Source organism: Rhipicephalus microplus, chromosome 1 (assembly GCF_043290135.1).
Source record: "Rhipicephalus microplus isolate Deutch F79 chromosome 1, USDA_Rmic, whole genome shotgun sequence".
Classification (NCBI taxonomy): domain Eukaryota; kingdom Metazoa; phylum Arthropoda; class Arachnida; order Ixodida; family Ixodidae; genus Rhipicephalus; species Rhipicephalus microplus.
In genome coordinates, this window is record NC_134700.1 from 128,195,236 (window position 1) to 128,217,395 (window position 22,160).

A 22,160-nucleotide genomic window follows, 5' to 3' on the forward strand; every position below is an offset into this window, starting at 1 on the left:
GTTCTGTTCCTTCACGATTACTCCTGGCATATTCACGCAATTTTCTGCGAGCCAACTGAACTTTGGGAGAAAAATCTTCTTCTATCCATACCTTCGGGAAATCGAGGTTTTTCAGTTTGGGGGCGTTCCGTAAAACTTCTGTTTTGGTTTTGAAATTGAGGAACTTAATGATGATAGGCCTATGAAAGCCAGGACGGCGCTGACCAATACGATGAGCGCGTTCGATGTCGCCAACGTTAATCTTCAAGTGGGTAGAACAGAAATCTTTCACGATGGTTTCGGATTCGGCATATCCCTCCTGACCATTTTCAGGTATGCCTTTAATTATTAGGTTGTTACGCCTCATTCTGTTACTGATATCGTCTACGACATCAATGAGCTCATCATTAGTTTTTCTTATGTTAGCCTTAACTTCATGAACGGATGTCCTGACTGCGTCAAAGTGATCCTGTATTTCTTGTACACTACTAATTTTGCTTTCAATAGCGGTGATCCGGGTGTTTAGATTAGCAACTTGTTCTTTCACATCGTTTATGTCTGTCGCGACTTCTTCACGAAACTCCCTAAGGAAGACTAGGACGTCGTCAATCTTGGGACCTGGATTGGTTTCAACGTCTCCCGCTTGGAGCAGTAGCAAGGCGAAGCATACTGATAGTAATCCTAGCGAAGGTCTAGGGCAAAGAGCGAGGATGAAGTGCGAACTGTCACTGAAGGGAACGACACTGCTGTACCGGGGCTTATGGCGCACAGAGAACAGACCAATGCGTGCCCGGTGAGTGCACAGATCAACACCCATTTGAACAACAATCAAAGTACAGGAAGGGGGATAAGCAGCCACAAACAATTGCACTTAGCTAAGTCACAATAACAAGCACAAAATTCCTACCTATGATAGAAAAGTGCACAACTTAGCACATGCTGCGTGTGGCCGCAAATCCCGATGAATTCCCGTTGAGGCGATGCTTTTATAGGCGTAGGTGGCACTGTTTCTGATGGCGCAGGCGCAGACTCCGTGAGGTTATCTCCGCAGTCAGCAGGTTCTTTACGTCATGCAGATGCGCGGAAGAAGTTGATGACGGACGGCCAGGCAGCGTACAGCGGCAAGCACGAGTCAACCTATGATAGAAAAGTGCACAACTTAGCACATGCTGCGTGTGGCCGCAAATCCCGATGAATTCCCGTTGAGGCGATGCTTTTATAGGCGTAGGTGGCACTGTTTCTGATGGCGCAGGCGCAGACTCCGTGAGGTTATCTCCGCAGTCAGCAGGTTCTTTACGTCATGCAGATGCGCGGAAGAAGTTGATGACGGACGGCCAGGCAGCGTACAGCGGCAAGCACGAGTCAACCTATGATAGAAAAGTGCACAACTTAGCACATGCTGCGTGTGGCCGCAAATCCCCTGCTGCGTGTGGCCGCAAATCCCCAATACAATATGGCAAGATCAATGGTGGATTGTTCCTTTCTTGTGCCGACAAATGTGGATGAGCCGTAATTAAGGGTCTGCAGATGATGTTTAACAATACGCTCGTTGATTTACACTCCACGGTTGTCTTGTGGGTGACAACACCATCGAAGATCATGGGCATTAAACTCTTTACACAATATAAATGAAGAGCCACACCGAGATAGCAAGCACTCCAGCAATGTGATGTCCGAAGATCGCGTTGGCCGAAAATATATGCTTTCTACAGTCGTAGTTGTGTTCCCTAGAATAATAGCAACTGCTACACATTCAAAGCCGGCGTCGCAGAGGTCACTTGCGTCAATCACATTCGATAGAACATCGGATTGGATGTACAGTGACGCTTTCAAAGCATTTCGTAGATGCGTGGTGTCTGTACAAAGGTAAGATGCACACGCCATCACCAAGCATTGGGGATTGCTGTGAACGCCTACGTAACCCGGAAACCTGAGCTCGTCATTTTCCACATTAGCTTCTTGCAGTGCCATGATATCCGGTGGATTCTTCATTGCAAGGAGCCTAAGAACGAGATCATATTGGTGTGGTCGTAGAGATCTGATGTTCCATTGCAGCACATAGGGACAGGGTTTGCGATGAGTTTTCATGTTGCTTTTAGTGAAGGCTGTCAAGAATTGGAACCAGAGCTCCCAAGAGCTGTCGTGCGGCTAATGCTGCTGGCGTTTGACGACCGGCTATGAGAGATCTGACGACGATAACAAGCATCTTAAGCATGGTTACAAGTTGGGCGTCATCGTTGGCTGGCATCGTTTCTGGTGCCCTGTTTACAGTATTTTCTACTGCAGACATGGCCTTGGCGAAAGCTGGTTCCCAGTTTTTATGAGGCATGTCCTTTGAGGAGGTTGTGTCTGACGGCTTTGATGGAAGTGCCGGCCAAGACGTTGCTGAAATGCTGGAATTGAGCCTCCCTCCTTTGCTTCGATTTGCTCTGACTGTACTATTCTTCGGACGTACAGGTGTGTTTTCAGTTGTGCCGTCGCCGGCTACTTGACGAGTGCTATGGCTAGGCGTCTTTTCTCATGATGCTATCTTTTAAGCTTTCTCTTTCACGACCTTCCATTTTTCTTTAGCTTGAAACATTCTATGCCCATTGCTAAGGTTTCACCACTACAGTAAGGGCAGCGAGATGTTACACTGTCACAAAATTTTACGTTGTGATTCGCGCCACGTTTAGCACAGACCACAACACTTGTGCAGAAACCCTGTAAATGTTCAAGGTTGAGACATTTGCGGCATTGTAGAGGCTTTTGTATTAAAGGTCGGACCGGGTACTGCACTAGTCCGGCCTCTATGCGACTTGGTAGCTTTTAGCACCGAAAAAGAATCTTCACACACTTTGAAGAGCCAAGCCTTCGAACGCTGATGACTGTGCGTGGTGGCGTGCAAATTATCATACTTTCAAAAACGTCGTTTGAAAGTTCCAGGTCTACATCCAATATAACCCCAGCTGTTACACTAGCGCCCTGTGGAACAAAAGCCCGCACGTTGACGTTGCATATCCTAGATAGACCTAGCAGGGCTTGCACCATCTTCTCATGTGTTGTGTCTATGGCAATGGTACTTTCCTGGGATTCACTCGAACTTCTTGAATCAGACAAGGGGCAAGTTTGAAGACAAAGTCATGAAGCTTCTGTTTGGAGAGAGCATTCAGGCTTACCATGACGTCGACGGGCACATAAGGAACTGTCGTAGTCACAATGCTGTTGTGTATTACAGTCTCTTCACTTGAGGACGATGCCACTGACTTCCGTCTTGGCTGTCGATGCTTAATAGGTAGAAACCCATCCGAGTCATCCGACGTAGCATCAAACTCGGAATCAGCAGCTTCCGATATCACTGAAGAGCTGAGCCAATTCCTTGCAGTGACAGGTCTACCCATGCCACTAGGCAGATCCACTACCACCCATAGCGAGACTTGCAGGGAGGATCCCCCCAGCAGAGCGGATATCTTGAGGACGAGTATAGACATTGCTAGGTGGCAAAGATGTGTGATGACACTCATAAAACAGAAAAAAAATCACCAGCCAAGGAAACTGCCAACCTGACAATAACACTTCGCCGTCGTCTGCCCTCATGACACGGAAGTCATGCACTCTAAGCCGAAAACGGCCGAAATGAGAGCAATGGCTGTTTTACGTTCTTCAGATCAACTGTTACTCCCCGAAAGAACAAAGCGGAACAAGATGACCGACATGTTCATAAACGGGGGAGCAACTGCAGTAGTTTTAAGGTTTTAAAGAAGCAACGGAAGGAGGAACCGCTGTTAATGCTCTCGTCACGCAACGGTTACTTCCCGCACACAAATATGCATGCCAACCACATTGATACCCATGGGCCAGATTATTATTTGTTCTGTGTGCCAAACTTCATCAAACCAAAACAGTGATTTATTTAAGCATCCACAGATAATAAAATATTAGCGTTGGCTGAACACAGAAGGCCTGAGAGTACAGCTACGCAAGTGCCTAACACACGCAGCAGCAGCAGCATAGAGAGTTGGCACGTCAAAGCGGACCAAACGCCGAAACACGTGCAAAAGGACGATATTAAAGAAAAGCCTAGACACGGCGTTCATCTGCTAGGGAAGGGCGGGAAAGCCGATCAAGCAACAAAACACGTGCAAAAGGAGCCCCCCGCCTCCCTTAAAAATATATATAGGAGAAAAAAAATTGGCCCGAGTCTACATGTTACACTGTAAATGTCGTCGAAAGACGATAATCTTGCGCCTGGAGAGAGTGAACAAAACGTTTATTTGATGTTCTGCGCAAGGAAATCGGTGGATGGCAATCTGAAGGCGCTGCGTTAGAGTGCCTCGAGCGTGTAACAGAGGCGAACAAGTGCATCTGTACACGTTAAACACGAGCGTCGTCTGGCAGTTATCTTCGAAAACGAAGGCATGCGTGACCACGGAGAAAGATGCGCGCCAGTCACGAAGGTGGTAAGGTGCAGAATGGAAAGTGACGGGCAAGTGCCACCACCGTGCCGTCGTAGCAAAGCGTTGGAAACACCTTCTTGAGCATCGCGTTGCACTGTCAGCGCAGCGCGTTAAACGCTACAGTCCTCAGAGTATTTTGTGTGTGTCCTCTTCTGGTATTAAGGCAGACATACAAAACATAGTCATGTTGTTGTGGCACCTCACATATGCGCAATATTTGCTTTTTAATCGAGAATTGCACAACTATGAACGCTAAACCTTAAGCAAAATTGGTGGGTGCAGCGGATGAGGTTGGCCATTCGGTGTCGTTTGAGGTATCGTTATGGCAGACAAACAGACAATAGTATAGACAGACAGACCAAATTTTTTTCCGTCGAAGGTCCCCAAGAAAGACAATTGTCTTTGTAAAAGCTGACCCAGGTGCACCTTTCATCAGCCGTAAAACTTAGTAGGACGCTTCAACGTGCAGTTTGAGTGCAGAATGGCTAATCTGCGCCATCTGCGCCCGCATGACATGTGTAGCGCTAGTATAGCGAGCGATGTAATTTACAAAGTGATCATTCTTTAGTGCTTATGTTTACTAGCAATAAATAAAAATCAAACTAAATTTTTTATAAATAATTATGAGTTTAGGTATACGTAAGTTTTTTTTATAAGTGTATTAGGAGAACACACTGAAATCATTGTGCTGGCGACTGTGCTGCCCCTGTTCGACGTTTTTTTTTTTGGTGCAACTAGGTTCCCGTTCGCACTACTCATATTCATATGGTTTGTGGTCGGCAAGCACATGGATATTCGAGCTTATGAGCCATGTTTTAATCATGCATGTGAGTCACAGACTTGCGTTTCTACTTATTCGTGATGATGTATATTTATCTTTAGAGAGCGCAATGTTGTTGTGGATTTTGCTGCTGGATGGAACAAACAAAACGCAAACACGTCTTCAGGTATCTGCAAACCTGTTTGTTCGTTAGACAAAAGACTGCGTATGCATCAGCTTGCAGGTAAGTGGCATTTACAGCAACAATTAATGGTCTTATAGTGTGGGTAATTGCAGTCTAACATTGGTTGGGGCGTCTTCAACCCCAAATTTATGCTTGTTCACAGCTTGGGAAAAATGTTGAGCTCTCGAACAGCTGGCTCATTGATTTTCTCTGAAGACATTGTTGAGTGGTTGCGCTATCAAAAGAGAAATTATTTGCTCTTGCTTATTCACCGTATCCATTGCTGGCCGTATCGGGCTAGATTACCTCTTATTACCGCCTGCATACCCTCTTGCTGCCTCTGTCACCACTGCAGTGCCAGTGTACTTTTGCTGTTAAAAGTACCTTTCCGCAAGAATACCCAGTTCAAAAAAAAAAACATTGGGGCGGGGTTGTAGCTGCCTTCATGCAGGTACTTGTCTATCATTGGCTTCATGTAACGTTAACAGCTCGGTGTCGAGTCTTTCAGTCGCATTTTTAGAGCTGTAGAGTGTTTGTAGAGCAATAAGTAAACAAATTAATTTCGCATCACTTCACTGGTATAGCCAGGTCGTGCCACACGGGTTGTTTTTAGGCCTGGCATAGGGAGCCCAATATGACGACCGTATTTGCTTGCCGGCCTCCAATTCAAATAAGTGAACGCCCCCCCCCCCCCCTCCCCGCATGCCTCCAAAAAACTCTGCCTACATATCTGCGTCACTTGCTTCACCTCTACGCTGATCGTCTTATTTTATAAGCACATCGTCACATTAGCACCTTGCATATGGACAGAACAATAGAAGGAGAAATGACCCAAATCTTTCGGATTTTTCATGTGATGCAAAATCTTTGCAAAACTGAATATTGTGAAAGACAATCATAAATGCTGTAGGTTCATGTTAGCGTTGTCATTATTTTGCATCATGGAATCTGTATGCGTTGTGAAAACTTGGCACGCCGTTTAGGTCACATTTTGACGTCAATATCAATCGACTAAAAGTTCGACAACCTCAATAACGCCGTTTGTGATTTGCCGCATGCACATAATTAGGCTGATTCTGAATTGGCTGTTCTTAACCAGACTTGACTGCTACCAAATAAAACAATATTTGATGCATGCCCTTTATACTTTTTCTTTAGGTGTATGACACAAATTTGGTCACACTGCATAAAATGATGCCCCCAATGATGCTAAAGTACAGAACCCAAGTGAATTTCGGTAAGTGTAGATGTTTGTACTACGCATATGAAAGCATCGCTTTTTGGGGGCGAACTGCGCATGTGTTTGGCCAGCGAATAGTGCATCATGCCAAATGGTTACACTACCACTCCCAATTTAACATGACTCCGCTGGCCCCTGTGTGTGCTTACACTGTTACTGTAAAATAAAATATTTATGTTTTTATTGCAGAGATTGCTGTTTGTACAAGAAAGCCAACTGCCAAGATTTGTTTACGCTGGTGCTACTAAAAGTACGTTTTCTCTATTTACATGGGTTTTGGCTTGCACAAAGCATAACACTTGGGCCTAGATTCACATAGCTGTCCATGCCCAGGCCTTCATAACAGCGTTTCTTGACTCGCCTTTACCCTGCATTCTGTACACGTTTCGTGGGTTTAAAAGTGGCACCGCATGTTGACCTCTCGCACTGTGAAAAATTCTCGTTTAAAGTTCTGCAAAAGTGTGCTTGAATTTTTTGTGCACCTCCTCGCTGTTCCAAGATCCTGAAGTGCTAGGCTCTTATTAGAAATGGCAGTGTTCTTAATGTTTTTATTTCCATCACGTTGACCAAGTATGTGATGTGGGCTTGAATGGTAGCACATCCTCAACAAATGTCTTTGTGGCACATGTAGAAGGCAGTACAAAATAAATAGGCAGACATTCACACCGGGCGCTAACTTCTATTATTGCTTTTTTTGGAAAGCATGGTGCAACTATTCCAATTTGTCCAACAGAGCAGTAACCTGTTCGGCTGTGAACCAACAAGACGTCGATCTAATAAAAGATTCACATATTGTTGCGCTCGGATATATGTGTATCAGCAAGCTATCTGTGACACTGACAAACAAAGAATTGGAATATTTGTACAAATTTGAAGAAAAATTGCTTCGTTCACAGATCTCGTGGCTGTGACGCGTCAACCGAGTGAACAATTGCACCCTAGTTTCCAAAATATAAAGCATTGTTTTAATGCTTTAAATACATGAAGATTATCAAGTAGCCTCTGCAAATGGTTGCTTTCAAGCATGCAAAGCCTGCTTGGCTTGTGCCTACAGGTATTGCACAATTCAAGACGCAGCAGCGTATGATAGAACAGTAGAATCGGGTGCGACTATGTGCACGAGATGACTATGCATTTTAACATGAGCGGACGGTACGTGTTATTTTCCACACACATGATGTGGCTTAGAACGCCCATTGGTGAATAGGCTCATGGAAATGTCACTCAGCTGTGTATAGGAAAAGGTAACTTAACCTAAGGGTAGCTTTAACTGCTACAAATATAATGCCTTCTTGAGGTGCTGAACATTTTCTGCCAAAATTTTGCTATCTGAGACATTATGTGAAGAGCGTAAACCACATCAACATTTATAAAGCTTGCCAAACAACGTTTGACCAAACCTACAATTTTTTTCACATTTAATTTTGTAGTAGACATCCTAGATTGTGAACGCTGCTGCAGTGTGTGCGACTCATTATTATGTATTGATTCTTGCATGTTAAACCTCACACTTTCATTTTTTGCAGCAATGAGATGCTTTACACAAGCCTGCGGTGACATTCCACTGTGCTAGCCTGATGGAAACACCAGTCCTGTGAAACTCGAGTCCTTCACAGTTGGCGAAGTTGCCCTTCTCTCTCCAATGATGACAGAGACTGCCCTATGCTAGAATTTTAAGATTGTTTTTCCACGGAAGACGCAGAAAACCTTTGATGTATTATGCCGATCGATTAGTGTTGGCTGTGGTGTGACGAAGTCTTCTTCTACATGTGCTCACACGTAGCCTAAAGAAGAAAAACACTAAAGCATTTCTTTTCCTTTCAAGATTGTCCACTTTTTGTGTTAGAAGCACCCAAGCAGTGCTCTGCCGAAGAGCTCTCGCCGATTGTTAAGCGTGTGACAAGCATACTTGAGATAAATATTCATTCACACAAGGAGTTACTGAAAGCATGTGCAGTTGGTCCTCAGAGACAGCTGCGAACATGCGGGAGTAACGGTAAAGAATAACCATTGGTCTTAGGACAGTAACTGGTGGGAGTAATGGGTTATCCGCTAGGAGCAACTGGTGGGAGTAAGTGTTGGTCCGAAGGAAGTAACTGTTCATCCTCCAAAAGAGGAACTTAAAGGAGAGCAACGCTTCGTCCCTCTGCTGATCTTTTAGGGAAGTAATGGGAGTGGCTATGCAATTTCCCCCTGAAAAGAGCAACCCCTATACCCCCGTCACTCCCTTTTGGCTTAGAGTTTGTACGGCATCAATTACCGCCTTCTCGTAACGTTGTGCTAATTTTAAAGTGACATGTCAACATTTCTCATTCGTGCTTCGCATATCTCATTCGTACTTCATTTGCAAAAGTAGAGTATTACGGATTTTTTGGCACTCCACTTACGTTAAGAATTTTGTATCTAAAGCACAGAAATCAATGCGTCGCCATCATGTCAGAACATTCGGCAGTTAAAAAAATAGCTCAAGGAGTACCGCAAAGCCGCATACTGGGGCCATTCTATCCAAAGTTTATATCAATGACATAACAAAGATTTACAATGACGCTAACTTCATAGTTTATGCAGATGACACTATCATTTGCGTAAGGCGCCAAAGGACGTAAACACTTTCTCGGTCATCATTATACTGCTCTAAATCACTTGGCCGAATGGAGTTAACTCAATAAAACTGAATGCATAAAAATGAAAGGGTGTCCTTTTCACCCCACCACAACAACATGAATTTAAAGATTTCAGAGTAGAGCTCGGGTCTGATCGCATACAACTTGCATCAAACGTCACAATACTGGGAGTTTTTTTTTTAATAATCATCTTACTTGGTATGATCATGCTGATTATATAGCCACAGGAAGAAGGAGGAAGAAAGTTTAAGCGGAAAGACAGGGAGCCAGTTCTTAGACCGGCTGGCTACCCTGTGCTGGGGAAAGGGGTGAGGGGAATGAAAGATGTTAAAAAGAAATGTAGAGCGAAAGCCTGCAGGGTGCTCTGTAGACTTCGCTATACTCTACCAAGGAGCGTTAAACACATGAGTTATAACAGCCTATTTTCCTCTCATTTAACGTATTGCCAATTAGTATGGGGCGGCACTACAAAGGTCAATTTACATAGGTCAAGTGTGCTTCAGAAAAAAGCAGTTCGCCACATAGCAAATACTTAGTATGGCGCATATACTGGAGAGCTATTTTCAATTCTTAGTATCTGCCCACTTGCGAATTTTTTATAATCCCAACCTCGCTCTAAATTGCCAAAAATACTTCAGAAGTAACAACCATACTTTTATGTCGTCATGCAATCTGACTATATCCATAGCTATTTTATACAGCAAAAGGGAAAGAGACAAATGGCTGATACTTTTTTTGCGCACGAAATATGGTATGAGCAGCCTGTCATACTTAGTGCCATGGTTGCTCAATGAACTTCAAAGAAAAATGCATTTGCTTAGAAAATTCTTCACGAAATGCAATCAAGTGGTATGTACTTGGGCACTTGTCTTCAGGGCAGTAGTGCGCTTTATGCTATCACTATTTTTGCTATCACTATATTATCACTATTTATGCTATCACTATATTATCACTATGCTATCACTATTATCACTATATTTGTCAGTTACATGTTCCGTTCTGAAATCATCACTTTTTTTTGACGTTCACTTGTTGAAAGGCTTCTTCTTTGTATCAGAATAGTTATAATGTGTATATATCAATGCCTAATAGCTGATACAGGGTATATAAAATTGTATCATTTGTGTTAAATAGTCTGTGCACAGTCGTTACTGTAAATTATGTCTGCTTCCGTGATTAACTATGTTACATTTTCTGTTTTGTGCAAGCAAACGGTGTACATCATAATTGTCATGTATTACTTTTGAGATACATCTTTACTTTTCTTAACTGCTCTGCTACATACGAGTACCAGAAAAGTTTAGTAGAAATGTAGAACAAGAGATGTTTGTATGCATGTTACTTTGTTTTCTTTGGCTGTCGGGAATTGGGACAAGAACCTTTGTCAAGCTGCTTGAAAGCAGTTTTTTTGTCCTAGTCCTCGTACTCATTATCTAGCTTTAACGAATGTCAAATAAAATGGTAGATTGATTGACTGATTGATTGATTAAGACGTATTTTATTCGATCACTGTCAAATCGTGCTGACAGAAATATATATTAACCAATAGGTGTGAACAAAGCAGCATTCTTCGCATGAAGACACAAGTACTGATTGTTGTCATTTGAGCTTACTGAATGTGAAACATAAGTCAAGTCCGTGGGAATGTAAACAATTACATTGCTTCGTTTTTTGAAAGTGGCTGAAGAAAAAGCTTCATAACTAGACAATCTATAAGGCGTTGATACGTTTGGTTCACGTATGACAAGTGTAGGGAATTGATTGGCCCAAGCGAATTGGCAAAAGCTCGAGATATGGGGCATCATGCCAGACAATCTATAGGGTGCTGATACGTTTGGTTTCTGTATGACAAGTAAAGAGAATTGATTGGCCTGGGCGAATAGGCGAAAGCCCAAGATATAGGGCTTATGGCCTCTGATATTTTATTGAAAAATTGATGCACTTTTACCTTAAGTGCGGAAGAAGAGGTTTTGTTGAGCCATTGTGTTTACACAATGTTAGCAAGCACTGGATTCAGTGAATCTAATTTTTGCAGTGCGCTCTTAGAACATGGAGATTATATGCTGCTCAGTAGGGTGCGAATTCTGGCAATTAATTGTTGCACGATTGCAGTCACTTGCCTGTCTTGGTGAAAAAGTTCACGAACCAAGATCATTGAAACTCCTTTAGTTCCCATGGTGCTGCTTTCCCTTGAAGTGCAGACCAGTCTATCCCGGTTAGGGTATTCTCACTGGCCCTTTGCTTTACAGCCTTTTCCGCAGCTTTTGGACTGGGAGGTAATAAGGTGGTAATGATGAGGAAGCTGGCAAACACATCGAATAGGTAGCGGGCGTCCTTGAAGACCAACGACGATGCGCATGATGCCTCCTTAGTTTAGCTGGAGCTTCTCGATGAGGTGAGTTATTGCTGCACCATCTCCTTCAAGAAGGATATTTCAGTTTGAATACGAGGGCAATTCTTTCATGTGACTTCAAGGGATTCATTGCAATTTGAGCATTTCTTGACAGTAGTGACGCACTTATCCACATCGTGAGCTCGGTGCAGCGGAGACACCGTTGAATTTTGCAGACGCTGATCACATGTTCAAGTTTCATACAGTGACGGCACTAGAGATACTCTGGAATGAAAGGCCCTACAGCATGTCTGAAGTACCCTACCTTAACATAGGAGGGGAGAGATGTGCTCCTAAATGCACTCTTCACGCCCTGAGACTTGCGCAGCTGGTTCACATACACATTGGGAGCATCAGTGTTGACGTGCAAAGATCTAGTATGTTGAATTTTAAATAGCCACATCTATGTCGTTGATCATGCCGGTTACATTAGATCCCAAGGGAACATAAAAGCGCTCCTGCTTGCCGTCAAAAAGCGTTACACTGCGCAGAACGCCCAAAGCACTCTCGTGCAGTGCGTCAACAGCCTGTATATTCCTTCTGGCGTTCACTCTTATTTCCGTAATTTCAATTAGCACGAGCGCTTCAAGGGACTTCGACACAGACTGCCTGCTCAGGCGTTTCATGCTGATAATAGAAAGGCCAGGCAGACCAGGTTCGCTGGAAATGTGAGACTAAATAGTAATATCTAAATAGTATAAGTGTTCGACTTTGGCATTCCGCTTACAGTTTGAATACTTGAGGATGAGGACGTCCTCATGTTCATCCTCTTTGCTTTGGGGCTACGCACAGGTTAGAAACCGTCATCTGAAGTCATCTCTGCTGAGAGAGTATACATGAGCATCTTTATCTCGCTGTCGCTCGCTTGACGAATCCGCTTCTAGGAGGCGGCCACCGCTGGCGCCGCTGGTGCCGGCTGGTGCCCGGGGTGGTCAAAATCCATCTCCTCCAAGAAAGCAGCGAAAACCGATCAACAGACCTAAATAGCCCCAGAAATACGATGAAGTTAGCAGAAGCAGCACTCATTCAAAGCACACTTCTTCCTTATCTTTCGCCCTTCAACTTATTTGAGGGATTGGAAAAAGCTAGGTGGAGGGTGGTTCGCAAGGCTCTGCAATCAAGCCATTTAATGGTATACTACGATATCTGTTGCAGGGCCCCTTTAAAAGTGAAATTTGTTTTTACCGATACGGCATGTGCTCACTTTCATGAATCGGGTAACTGTCTTCCCGACCTCTGTCCCCCTCCCGACAATCCACTTTCGAGTCATAAGTTTGCGGTCACTTTGTATAAACGGCCTGGTCAGCGGGCGCTGCGGGAAGAAACGCAGAAGCACCTAGGAATTAGCAACTGTATACGTTTTAATATCTAAATAGTAAACAGAAATAGGCGTCTATAATACTTCTTGTAAAGTGCTAATCTTTTCGAATAAGTATTGTCTCGTTTGTATGCAGATAATTTTTATTTCTTCAAATAGAACTTGACTCTTTAGAATTCAAAATAAGCCACTCGCTTTTATTGGCTGTTAAAAGATGGCACAGGATAGGGCGCATCTGCCAAAAGAATGTGAAAAGCAGTTTGAGGTTTTAGCAAGGAGATTGTCTTTAGCCCTTGTTCAGCTTCTTCTGGACAACATGAGCGATGACACCTTGGGCAACGCCGCGAATGATGATTGGTAGTACGTACTCCGAGCCGTCTTCAGCCAAAACTTCGCCATTGCTGGATGCGATCTGTAGGGCCTTAATGAAGTCTTCCTGCTCCTCATCGGTCAAGCCAACACTCTCGCCCTGCAGGAGCCTGCCCAAAGTTTCCAGCGTTTTGCCACTTTTTTGGAGTGCATCTGCCTCATCTGAAAAAAAAAAAACAGCCAGGATAATCAAGACCATGTAATCAGTGAATTCATATATAATTTTTCAATTCACAAGGACAAGAACGTTAAGGTGGCTACAATGACTACGGCTCTACAGGCGGAATAACAAGATCATTGACTTTGATCCTTTACACGGATGTAACTTTTGTACAAAGCTTGAAGTTTAGCATGTGATTTAAACAGAAGCTCAAGCCAAACGTTGAAAACTGCACAGAAGAGAACGAAAAGAATGTGTTGTTTAGTTGCAAGTACTACCGCCTTGAAGTTGATGCGTTTATTTCAGATTATTTTTACCATAATCGAGCCAGTGATTTTATATTCAGACTGTGTTTTGCATTTGTGTACATTCTGTAAATGTCGGTATTTATTCTCAGTAGTATTACACAGCAAACAAAGGCCAGTTTGGCATCTTACAAATGGGAAGGATGCTGCAGGCATTCTAAATTACCAAACATTGCACACGTGTCACATCACATTACTTCGTTTTGCATACGTATAATTCGGAAAGTAAGACGGCAGGAAAGGTGGGGTTAGGTCTTCGGCTGCAATGCATATAGATGGTCTTTAGAGAGTATACATATGCGAAATGTGGCCACCAGCATGCACTCGAAGTAAAATACTGCCCTGAAAGAAAGTGCTGACTTAAGTAACAGTGCACATAAAAATATAAAACAGGTAGTGCAAAAAGTTTTCTTAGCACTCACCCTTTATAAGAACAGGTCTGTGTGCGGCAACTTGTGGTGTCCTAATTTAGCAGAAAGAGAAAGTACAAAATTTGGCTAAATGTTGGAGAAATGCTGAAGCAGCATGCAGTACCACGTAGGTACACAGCTAATACTTACAGCGTAGCACCATCTTTGTCGAGCATGAAGAAAAGAAATAAAGACAATAAATTAGGACCTCGGCTTTCGATACTAGTGAAAGCAAGACTGACTGACTCAGATGCTTTTAAATTTCTAAAGAAAAAGCCACGGTGGTTAGCATACGCTACGTGAAAGTAAAAGCAAATTATGAAATTCAGATCAAGTTCAATTATCTACGTGTTTCAGTATTCTACAAGCGAACGGAGCAGGGAGCATTAATTTAGTCATAACATGAGCGATAGGTCTATACGTGTCTTAGTAGCAATTCAGTCAAAACAGACATGCGTAAATAGGCATAGATTGGCAAACACTAGCGAGAAATTCTATGTAAAAAGTCAAAATGAAAATACTGTTCTTCAAGTCATGAAATACCTGTGATTGAAACTTATTTTATATGCTCGGTAATAGTGGATCATATGAAATATCAGACTGAATAAATTATTTGACTGCTTTTTCACTCGCAACCGTTCTTCATTTAGCCCAATTTGGCAGTAAGTAGAACACTTGCTCATTGTGTTTCCACTATACAAAGGCTGCAAGAAATGTGTGAATAAAATCATTTCATACTTACACGCTACGGCGGAGAGTGAGAGGAGGGCAACCCACAGGGAAGTCTTCATGATTGATGAATCTGCATAACAGCGTGAGACATGTAGCTTCTTGGTTTCGCTTCATTGGTCAATGAACCCTTTTACGCTTGCGATTCGGGGCCGCTGGTAATGTGAGACAAGATATCTTTTTTGGGGATATTTCGGAAGCCGTAAGCGCTATTACTAGGGTTCCGAAATGAATACCCATGTCGGGGAAATGCCTCAAGTGAATCATTGATACTGACGAATCTGTGTGTTGTGTTGAAGCAATCGTGCGCTATGTTGTCCAGTGGAATTTGTAGTTGTTTTGAACTGAGACTAAAGGATAAAAGAGCTTTGTGCACAAAACGCTTTCTCTTCAAATATGTTAATTTGATTGTGTTTATTCACTTGTATGCTCACATGATACAGGCAGCCAAATGATGAAGTCTGCCAATTCTTATATCGTAGAAAGGAGTCGCACGTACATTTAAATTAAAGCTAACCTATGGCCAGTCCAATTTTGCTTCCGGTGACAGAGTTTCCAGGGAATTTGCACGAGAAAATTGAATGTTTTTCTTCGAGATATTAAGAGTTTCTTCTGAAATTAGACAAAATATTTACAAAGAGTTGTCGAACTCACGTAGGTTGCCGAGACAAATAGTGAAATATTGCACGCAAAGTCCGAGCCATATGACGTGTACATATAGAAGGCAACTGTAGTACTTACCTTTTACGTCCGTTCTGGTGAAAGAGCAGTTTGCTGCTCAACAAATATTCAGCTTATCTTATATAGTGTGCAAGAAGAGGTCACGCGGCAAGCAAAACACAGAGATAATTGGGGTTTTCCTATCTGCAATGCTTGGGTCATTTAAATCTAAAAGATTGGTCGTCTGCATGCAGGCAACATGGTATCTAGACGGCGACGCTCTACAGAAACGTATCAGAGTAAAACAATGTAGATCCAAGCACTTCACTGGCGTGTTCTTTCCACTTTGGTTTTCTTTTTTTTTTTAATGAGCTCACTACGGTCTTCCCTTCTTCATTCCACAACAGCAACTAGCACAAAACCAAAAAAAAAACAAATGAGCTTTGTTGAGTGTTTTCTTAAAATTAATCGGGTTGAACGCCCCAGAACCAGCATATGATTATGAGAGACACTGTCGTAGAGGGCTCGGGAAATCTCCACCACCTGGGGTTCTTTTACGCGCACCTAAATCTAAGCACGTTAGCTTGAAGCGTCTTTGACTCTATCATAAATTCGGCCACCACGGCAAGGATTCGGTCACTTAACCTACGAGTCATTAGCCGAGCGCCTTATCCAATAGACCACCAAAGAGGGTGTTGAGTATTTGTAAGTGCTTTCAATATTTCGAGGTGCATACAGGGAACTACTTCACACTTGTATGTTGTGATCAAGACGGTCTCCTGTTCCTGTGAAAAGATGATATTCTGCCATGCCTTCACGTAATGGTATTTTAATATAAACCGCATGGTGTGAAACAGTGGTTGAAACCTTGCGCTCATAACAATCCAGCCAAACCAACATTCGTTCAAATAAAATGCATACTATAAACTAATACAATAAGAAGTTGGGGAAAATGATCGCGTATCTGCATCCTTCACTGCAAATGTCGAAAGACAATAGTGTTCTGCCAATTCTACTACACAAGTCCTGGTCCTATTTAGGGCTACCCGTGGCGCTGTTCTCGCACCATTTATGTCCTGCCAAGTGGCCGCACAATATCGTCTGCTTAAAACCTATTCATCTAGATAAGTTATCACACTCTCCTCTGCGCACGCATTACCTCCTTTATTCTCCTCGCATACTGACGGCGCGCGTAGGCACAGCGCCATTATTCGCTGTGGCTCTCGTGAACGCGCCACACACTTGAATGAAGACACGTGTTTTTTGGCAATTTCTTTGCCCTGGTATTGTGAAAAAATTAGCGAAAATGGGGATGACAGAATTAAATTACGTAAATATACTTTTTTATTAGAACTGTTTTTCCAAAAGCCATCAGCGATCACTTGATGTCGCCACGCTAGAATGGAAGCTCTGGCAAGTCTTGCACACTCACTTACTTGGGCCATACCTTTGAGTTAGCAAAGTGCGTGTGACGCTAAAATGCAGAACATATGGTGTCCGCGCAACAAGCGACGAACATCGATGCGACACAGTTCCAGCACTTCCAGCAAACGTACGCCTCCGCTCATGAACAGCCGCTGGTCACAGTCACCTACTTTTCTCTGGCTCTTATACGAGAACACAGACTTGCCAATTCGCATGCTTATGAACCAATATGATGATGGCATAATGTTTCCAGTGCACTGTATTTGTTTTGGCCAAGCCGTTATGTAGTTGTTGCCAACAATAGAGCTGCAGCAGTGCGCTGACTTGACTGCGCTCTACGTTGCTCGAAAAACATCAGAATACTGACACAATCGCTTGGGCGTATTTATCGAGTGAGCCTCGAGGTTTCATAAAACCGTAGCAGATATCGACCTTCAGAACGAACAAACAACGAATAATTTCAAACGCGACAGTAATGACCGGGAAACTGTACTTGCCCCTTAGTCCGTTAAATTTGTTCTTGCGATTGGGAATTGCCAGAAAAACATAGTGCTGCTGCGATTATGCATTGACAACTGCTGCATTAGGCAGCAGTTGTTGGTGTTCAATAATGGCGCAAATTTTAGTAGCAGGTGCACATTCCACCTTTCTCGAGTACGCCACATACTAAACTAATTTTGAACGATCAGTTAGTAAGCTGACTAGTCATTTTGCAGTTGATATTGCATATAATTCCTATCCCGTGATTTGTTCAATCTTGCAGGTTACTTTTGTATATTGCTTCCCTGACTCAGTCATTTCTTCAAACTTTTCCGAACACCCGTATTTGTGAGGATTCGTGCAAAAAGTTTTCTGCAGCTACGTTCTTTAAAGCTCGATTTTCTATAGAACACTTGTAGACAGTGTCTCGCAAGGAATTTTACAAGGATCTACTATCTGGGCTTTTTACGCCTTCGTTGTACGGTTCATTCTTTCCCGATCTGCCAGGTCATGATGTATTAAAATGAGTGCAAAGAAACTATGTCTCTTCAAATTCAGTATCATTCTTCTTCAAATTAAATACTGAAACGCTGCTCGTTAAATCCTGGTTAAAAAGAAAAGGTATTTTTGTTTTCTGTGTTAACTGACGCCTATATGATGTGCTGGAGACAATAGAACACTTCTTCGTCAGTTGCAAAAATTCTATCTTATTCTGTGAGGTCCTTCAGAAGACTCTGAGGAAAAATTCTGATATTCTTACTCTATACTTTATCTTTTGCCAACATCACTTGATGAAGTGCCTTTCGGTATGTTTTTCCTCCTTGGTTGCATAGCCTATGGAAGAGGCGTATGCAAGACCGCAATGAAAAAGCGACCCTTTAGAGGACATTTTAATAGACTGGCTGTTCACCTAAACGACAAATATGACAAAATGGACATCAAACCGGATATTTGTCCATCTTGGTAAAGAACTTGGTCTCGTCGCCTTTTGTGTATAACGTAGTTTGAAGAACATTGTAATAAATACTATGAAAGAGAAAAAAGCATGAAGAAGTTGTTGGAAATCCTAAGGTGAGTTAGTTACTCTGTTTTTGAATGATCTGCTTGAATGATCTGCTAGAAGTAGAGATGGGTGTAAAAGTATATGTTGTTTGTATAGTGCGCTGAAATATTTTTTCTCTGTGTATCAAAAGCAAGGCATTCGATTAAGACGTGTATAGCTGACAACGGTTCTTGGAATATTTCACGTAATGGTTGTTGTTCTGTTGTCAGTAAAAAAATTGAGTCAAGTGTGTCTGCCCGATGCGAAGTAGGCCTAATATAACATCGATAAAACGTTCTTGGGGACGGCTGGCCTTCTATTCCCCAAGTAAAGTCTTTAGTAGTTCAAGCTTTTACTCGTGCACAAGTTCCACTGTTGCTGTCATTTTGCTAACAAAGATATATGAATTGCATACAGGCTGTCTTTATGGAAAATGCTCACTTTTGATACTCTTTTGTGAGCTGCCATCGAAGAATACGTATCTGCTTTTTCATTTCCGGGCATCCCAACATGACTTGGGACCCAGCAGAAACGGATCGAAACTGCTTGGCTATTTAGAGGTACCATGTTTAAATGTCCCCAATTAACGGCTCACAATCGGATTTCACATGTACAGCTTTTAGTGCGCTTAATGAGTCCGTACATATAATTGCTTTCTTTTGTGTGCCAGTGAGAATTTTTGAACTGCTTTATACAAGGCATAAATTTCAGCTGAAAAATAAAAAAAAAACAATTTAGGCACTTTCACAGTAAATGCCTCTTCCACTGTCACGATCCCAATACCCACAAGGTTCTCTGTTGTCGAGCTGTCTGTGTAAAATATTTTGTGATCTCTATACTTATGTTGAGGTGTGCGGGAATCATGCATTATGTGTTCTGGTGGTGTATCTTTTTTGTTGAAATGACTTAGCAACAAGTCGAAAAGGTGCGACAGGTGAAGCCGTGGTGGGAGTCTAGATGATTTATTGGTGATCTGAATTTTTTCTTCAGGAATGGCGTGCATGAGGCAGTGATCCTCCAAGTGTAAGTGTAGCGGTTTGATTAAGTTCGGTTTGTTTAGGTAGTGTAAGCGTGAGTTACACTTTGTAGTGATGTCGTAGCAGATGTGTTCCGTCGATAACCTTATTCTTAAGACGTATTTCAGGCTAAGTAATGCTCTTCGACGACAGAAAAGAGGTTTTTTGTATTCCACACAGGCTCTGTGCAGTTTATGTTCTGCAAACGCCATTTGACAACCGCATACCAAGGTTGTGCACAAGGTCAAGACGGTGCATGTATGTCTCGTGCTGAGTCATATACGATGCAACTGTAATCTAAAATGCTGCGCTCTACAGAGTGGTAATTACGTAGCAATCATAGTCAATCGGAACCCCAGTGTTTGTGGGATAAAACTTTCAAAAGGATGAGGGCTCTATTTGCTTTTGTTTTAGGTGTGTTTATGTGCAAAATAAAGTTGAATTTTTAATCGAAGGTTATTTTTAGAAACCTATATTCCTGTTTTACAGGAATTACGCTGTATTTATCGTAGGAACTGAGACATAAAAAAGTTCTCTTTTTTTCGTAAATAGAACAGTGGTTATTTTAGGGGGATGAAAACCGAAAACCATTTGATCAGCCCATTTTGTAAGCTGATTGATTGTCACTTGAAGCTGCCTCTCACAGGATGATAGACTGGAGCATGACAGGCGATTTGAACATCATCGACGTAGATGGAGAGCATGATTGTGGGAAGTATGACCTTCATGATAGAGTTTCTTTTCACTATGAAGAGAGTGGTGATGAGAATGCAACCCTGTGGTACACCATTTTCTTGAACAAATATTCATGAGAGCACAGTTCCAAGGCATACTTGAAATTATATATTTGAGAGAATATCGCACAAGCAGTTCAACATTCTTCCGAGGCAGCCCAAATTCGCAGGATGTCTGAGAATCCCATATCGCCAATTGGTATTCATGCTTTCTCCAAGTCAAAAAAGACCGCGAGACAGTGCTGCTTGTTTAGAAATGCACCTTGTATTTCATGTCGCTATCTTACGAGGTGGTCCGTGGTGGAACAGACCGTTTTGTCCCCACACAGATGGCAATTGACAAGGTGTCTATATCCAAGGATGAAATTAAGGATTATGTTTCTGATACTCTGGTATATTTTCTCAAGACAAATCGTTAACGCAATGAACCTCTAGCTACTTGGGTAGGTTGGAGGTTTACCGGGTTTGAGGGGACATATAGCTATTGCATTTTTCTGCAGTCAAATGTGTCCTTCATACAGTCATGTTATGCCATACCAAGTTTGGCAACGATACCAATATTGAAACGGCCAGGAGAGCTAAAAGTCGTAGGTGGTTAGATAGACAGACAGATAGATAGATAGATAGATAGATAGATAGATAGATAGATAGATAGATAGATAGATAGATAGATAGATAGATAGATAGATAGATAGATAGGCTAAAAGTCACCAAAGTTCGCTAAGAAATGCTTCGCTTTTAAAACCATGGTGGACATCTATGGCATTAGCACAGGTGCTTCGATCATTCACACTCTTGCGTCCAAGGACCGTGAGGCAAGTGCTTTGTTTAGTGAAGCCACCTCTGCGGAGACCTCTCTGGAGAGATCGTGCTGCGGAATGCCCGGGTATATCACATGAAAGGTACGGAGGTCTCTGAAAAAATCCAACAACGATTGATGTGTGAAAAGTGGTTCCCTACCAACGAACATTGCAGGATAAAGTGGTATCTGCTGTCGGTTGGGTAATGGAAAGTGTTGTCTTCTCAATGTGTCCAATTGTTTACAATGGAATAAATTGTGAAGTACGGTGAGTGCTTGTCCACATTTTTCAACGAAGGTGGATCGCTACCAGACAGAAGACATCATTTCGTAGTGTATGTAGGTCCTGTTCCTAACCTCCTAAGTATTACTTTCGGTGTGGCATAATTTTGATACTGGCGGCCAATGACCAAGCTGCGGCTTGATGACATGCAATTTATTACCTGTGCGTGTGTCTCATGTGCTATGCAAATAACCTCTGAGCTTTCGTTTTAGAAAAAGTTTCAAGTCGAGTGCTGGAATCGGTATCGATAAATTTGTAGCGGTTTCGTTGGCGGGTCCAGCTTGCGGGTCCATCAGAACGTTGCCTTGTACTTCGTGGTGTCTCGGCACCCAACAGACTACAATATGCTGCTTAGATGAGTATACTGTGCATAAAAGTGAATAAAGCGAGACAAAGACAGGGCTTTGGTGCTCTTTAAGGAGTTTCAGAGCTTTTACTACGCTTAGAGAATCAGTGTATATTATTGCCTTCTGTAGTTTTATTTGTTTATTGTGTTTACAGCAGCAAGTATCACACAGGCTTCGCCGGTGAAAATGCTTGTACCAGAGTGCAGAACGCCGGCTTCCGAAAAGGGCTTATGGATGCTTAAGAAACATATGTGTTGGACTTCGAGGCATCCATAAAGAACTCAGGACATGTGTATTTCTGTTGTAGATCTGGGAAGTATGTCTGAATATTTGCAATTCATGCTTGCTTCGTAACCTCCAAAAACGACACGTCGCGATGTATCGCCCACCACGGCCACGGTGGCAGGCATACAGCGGGATCCAGCAATCGGTGTTCATGTGGCACACCAGTTTGCTTCGCTAGGCCCC

The 22,160-nt window shown here is 42.7% G+C and overlaps 1 protein-coding gene across 2 annotated transcripts; it reads right to left on the minus strand.

Annotated features, from left to right (window-relative positions):
• Window positions 1–13,109: 13,109 nt before the first annotated feature.
• Window positions 13,110–15,625, minus strand: LOC119178110 (uncharacterized). 2 transcript variants are annotated; one of them, XM_075887343.1, is made up of 4 exons: window positions 15,561–15,625; window positions 14,920–14,979; window positions 14,190–14,230; window positions 13,110–13,464 (listed from the first exon to the last, which is right to left on the minus strand). In XM_075887343.1, exons 1-4 carry the CDS (start codon window positions 15,608–15,610, stop codon window positions 13,220–13,222), a joined length of 396 nt encoding a protein of 131 aa, XP_075743458.1. In that variant the 5' UTR covers window positions 15,611–15,625; the 3' UTR covers window positions 13,110–13,219. The 2 variants fall into 2 exon arrangements, with proteins under 2 accessions (XP_075743458.1, XP_037285165.2); XM_037429268.2 differs by lacking the exon at window positions 15,561–15,625 and adding an exon at window positions 14,328–14,340.
• Window positions 15,626–22,160: the final 6,535 nt, after the last annotated feature.

What these genes read in the sequence shown, in the direction of transcription:
- LOC119178110 (XM_075887343.1), bottom strand. Translation starts at nt 15,610, where the DNA reads ATGGCTCGGACTTTGCGTGCAATATTTCACTATTTGTCTCGGCAACCT. An exon ending in TATTTGTCTCGGCAACCTAC is followed by an intron (nt 14,980 to 15,560) that starts GTGAGTTCGACA and finishes GCTGTTATGCAG; the next exon opens with ATTCATCAATCATGAAGACT. An exon ending in CAGACCTGTTCTTATAAAGG is followed by an intron (nt 13,465 to 14,189) that starts GTGAGTGCTAAG and finishes TTTTTTTTTCAG; the next exon opens with ATGAGGCAGATGCACTCCAA.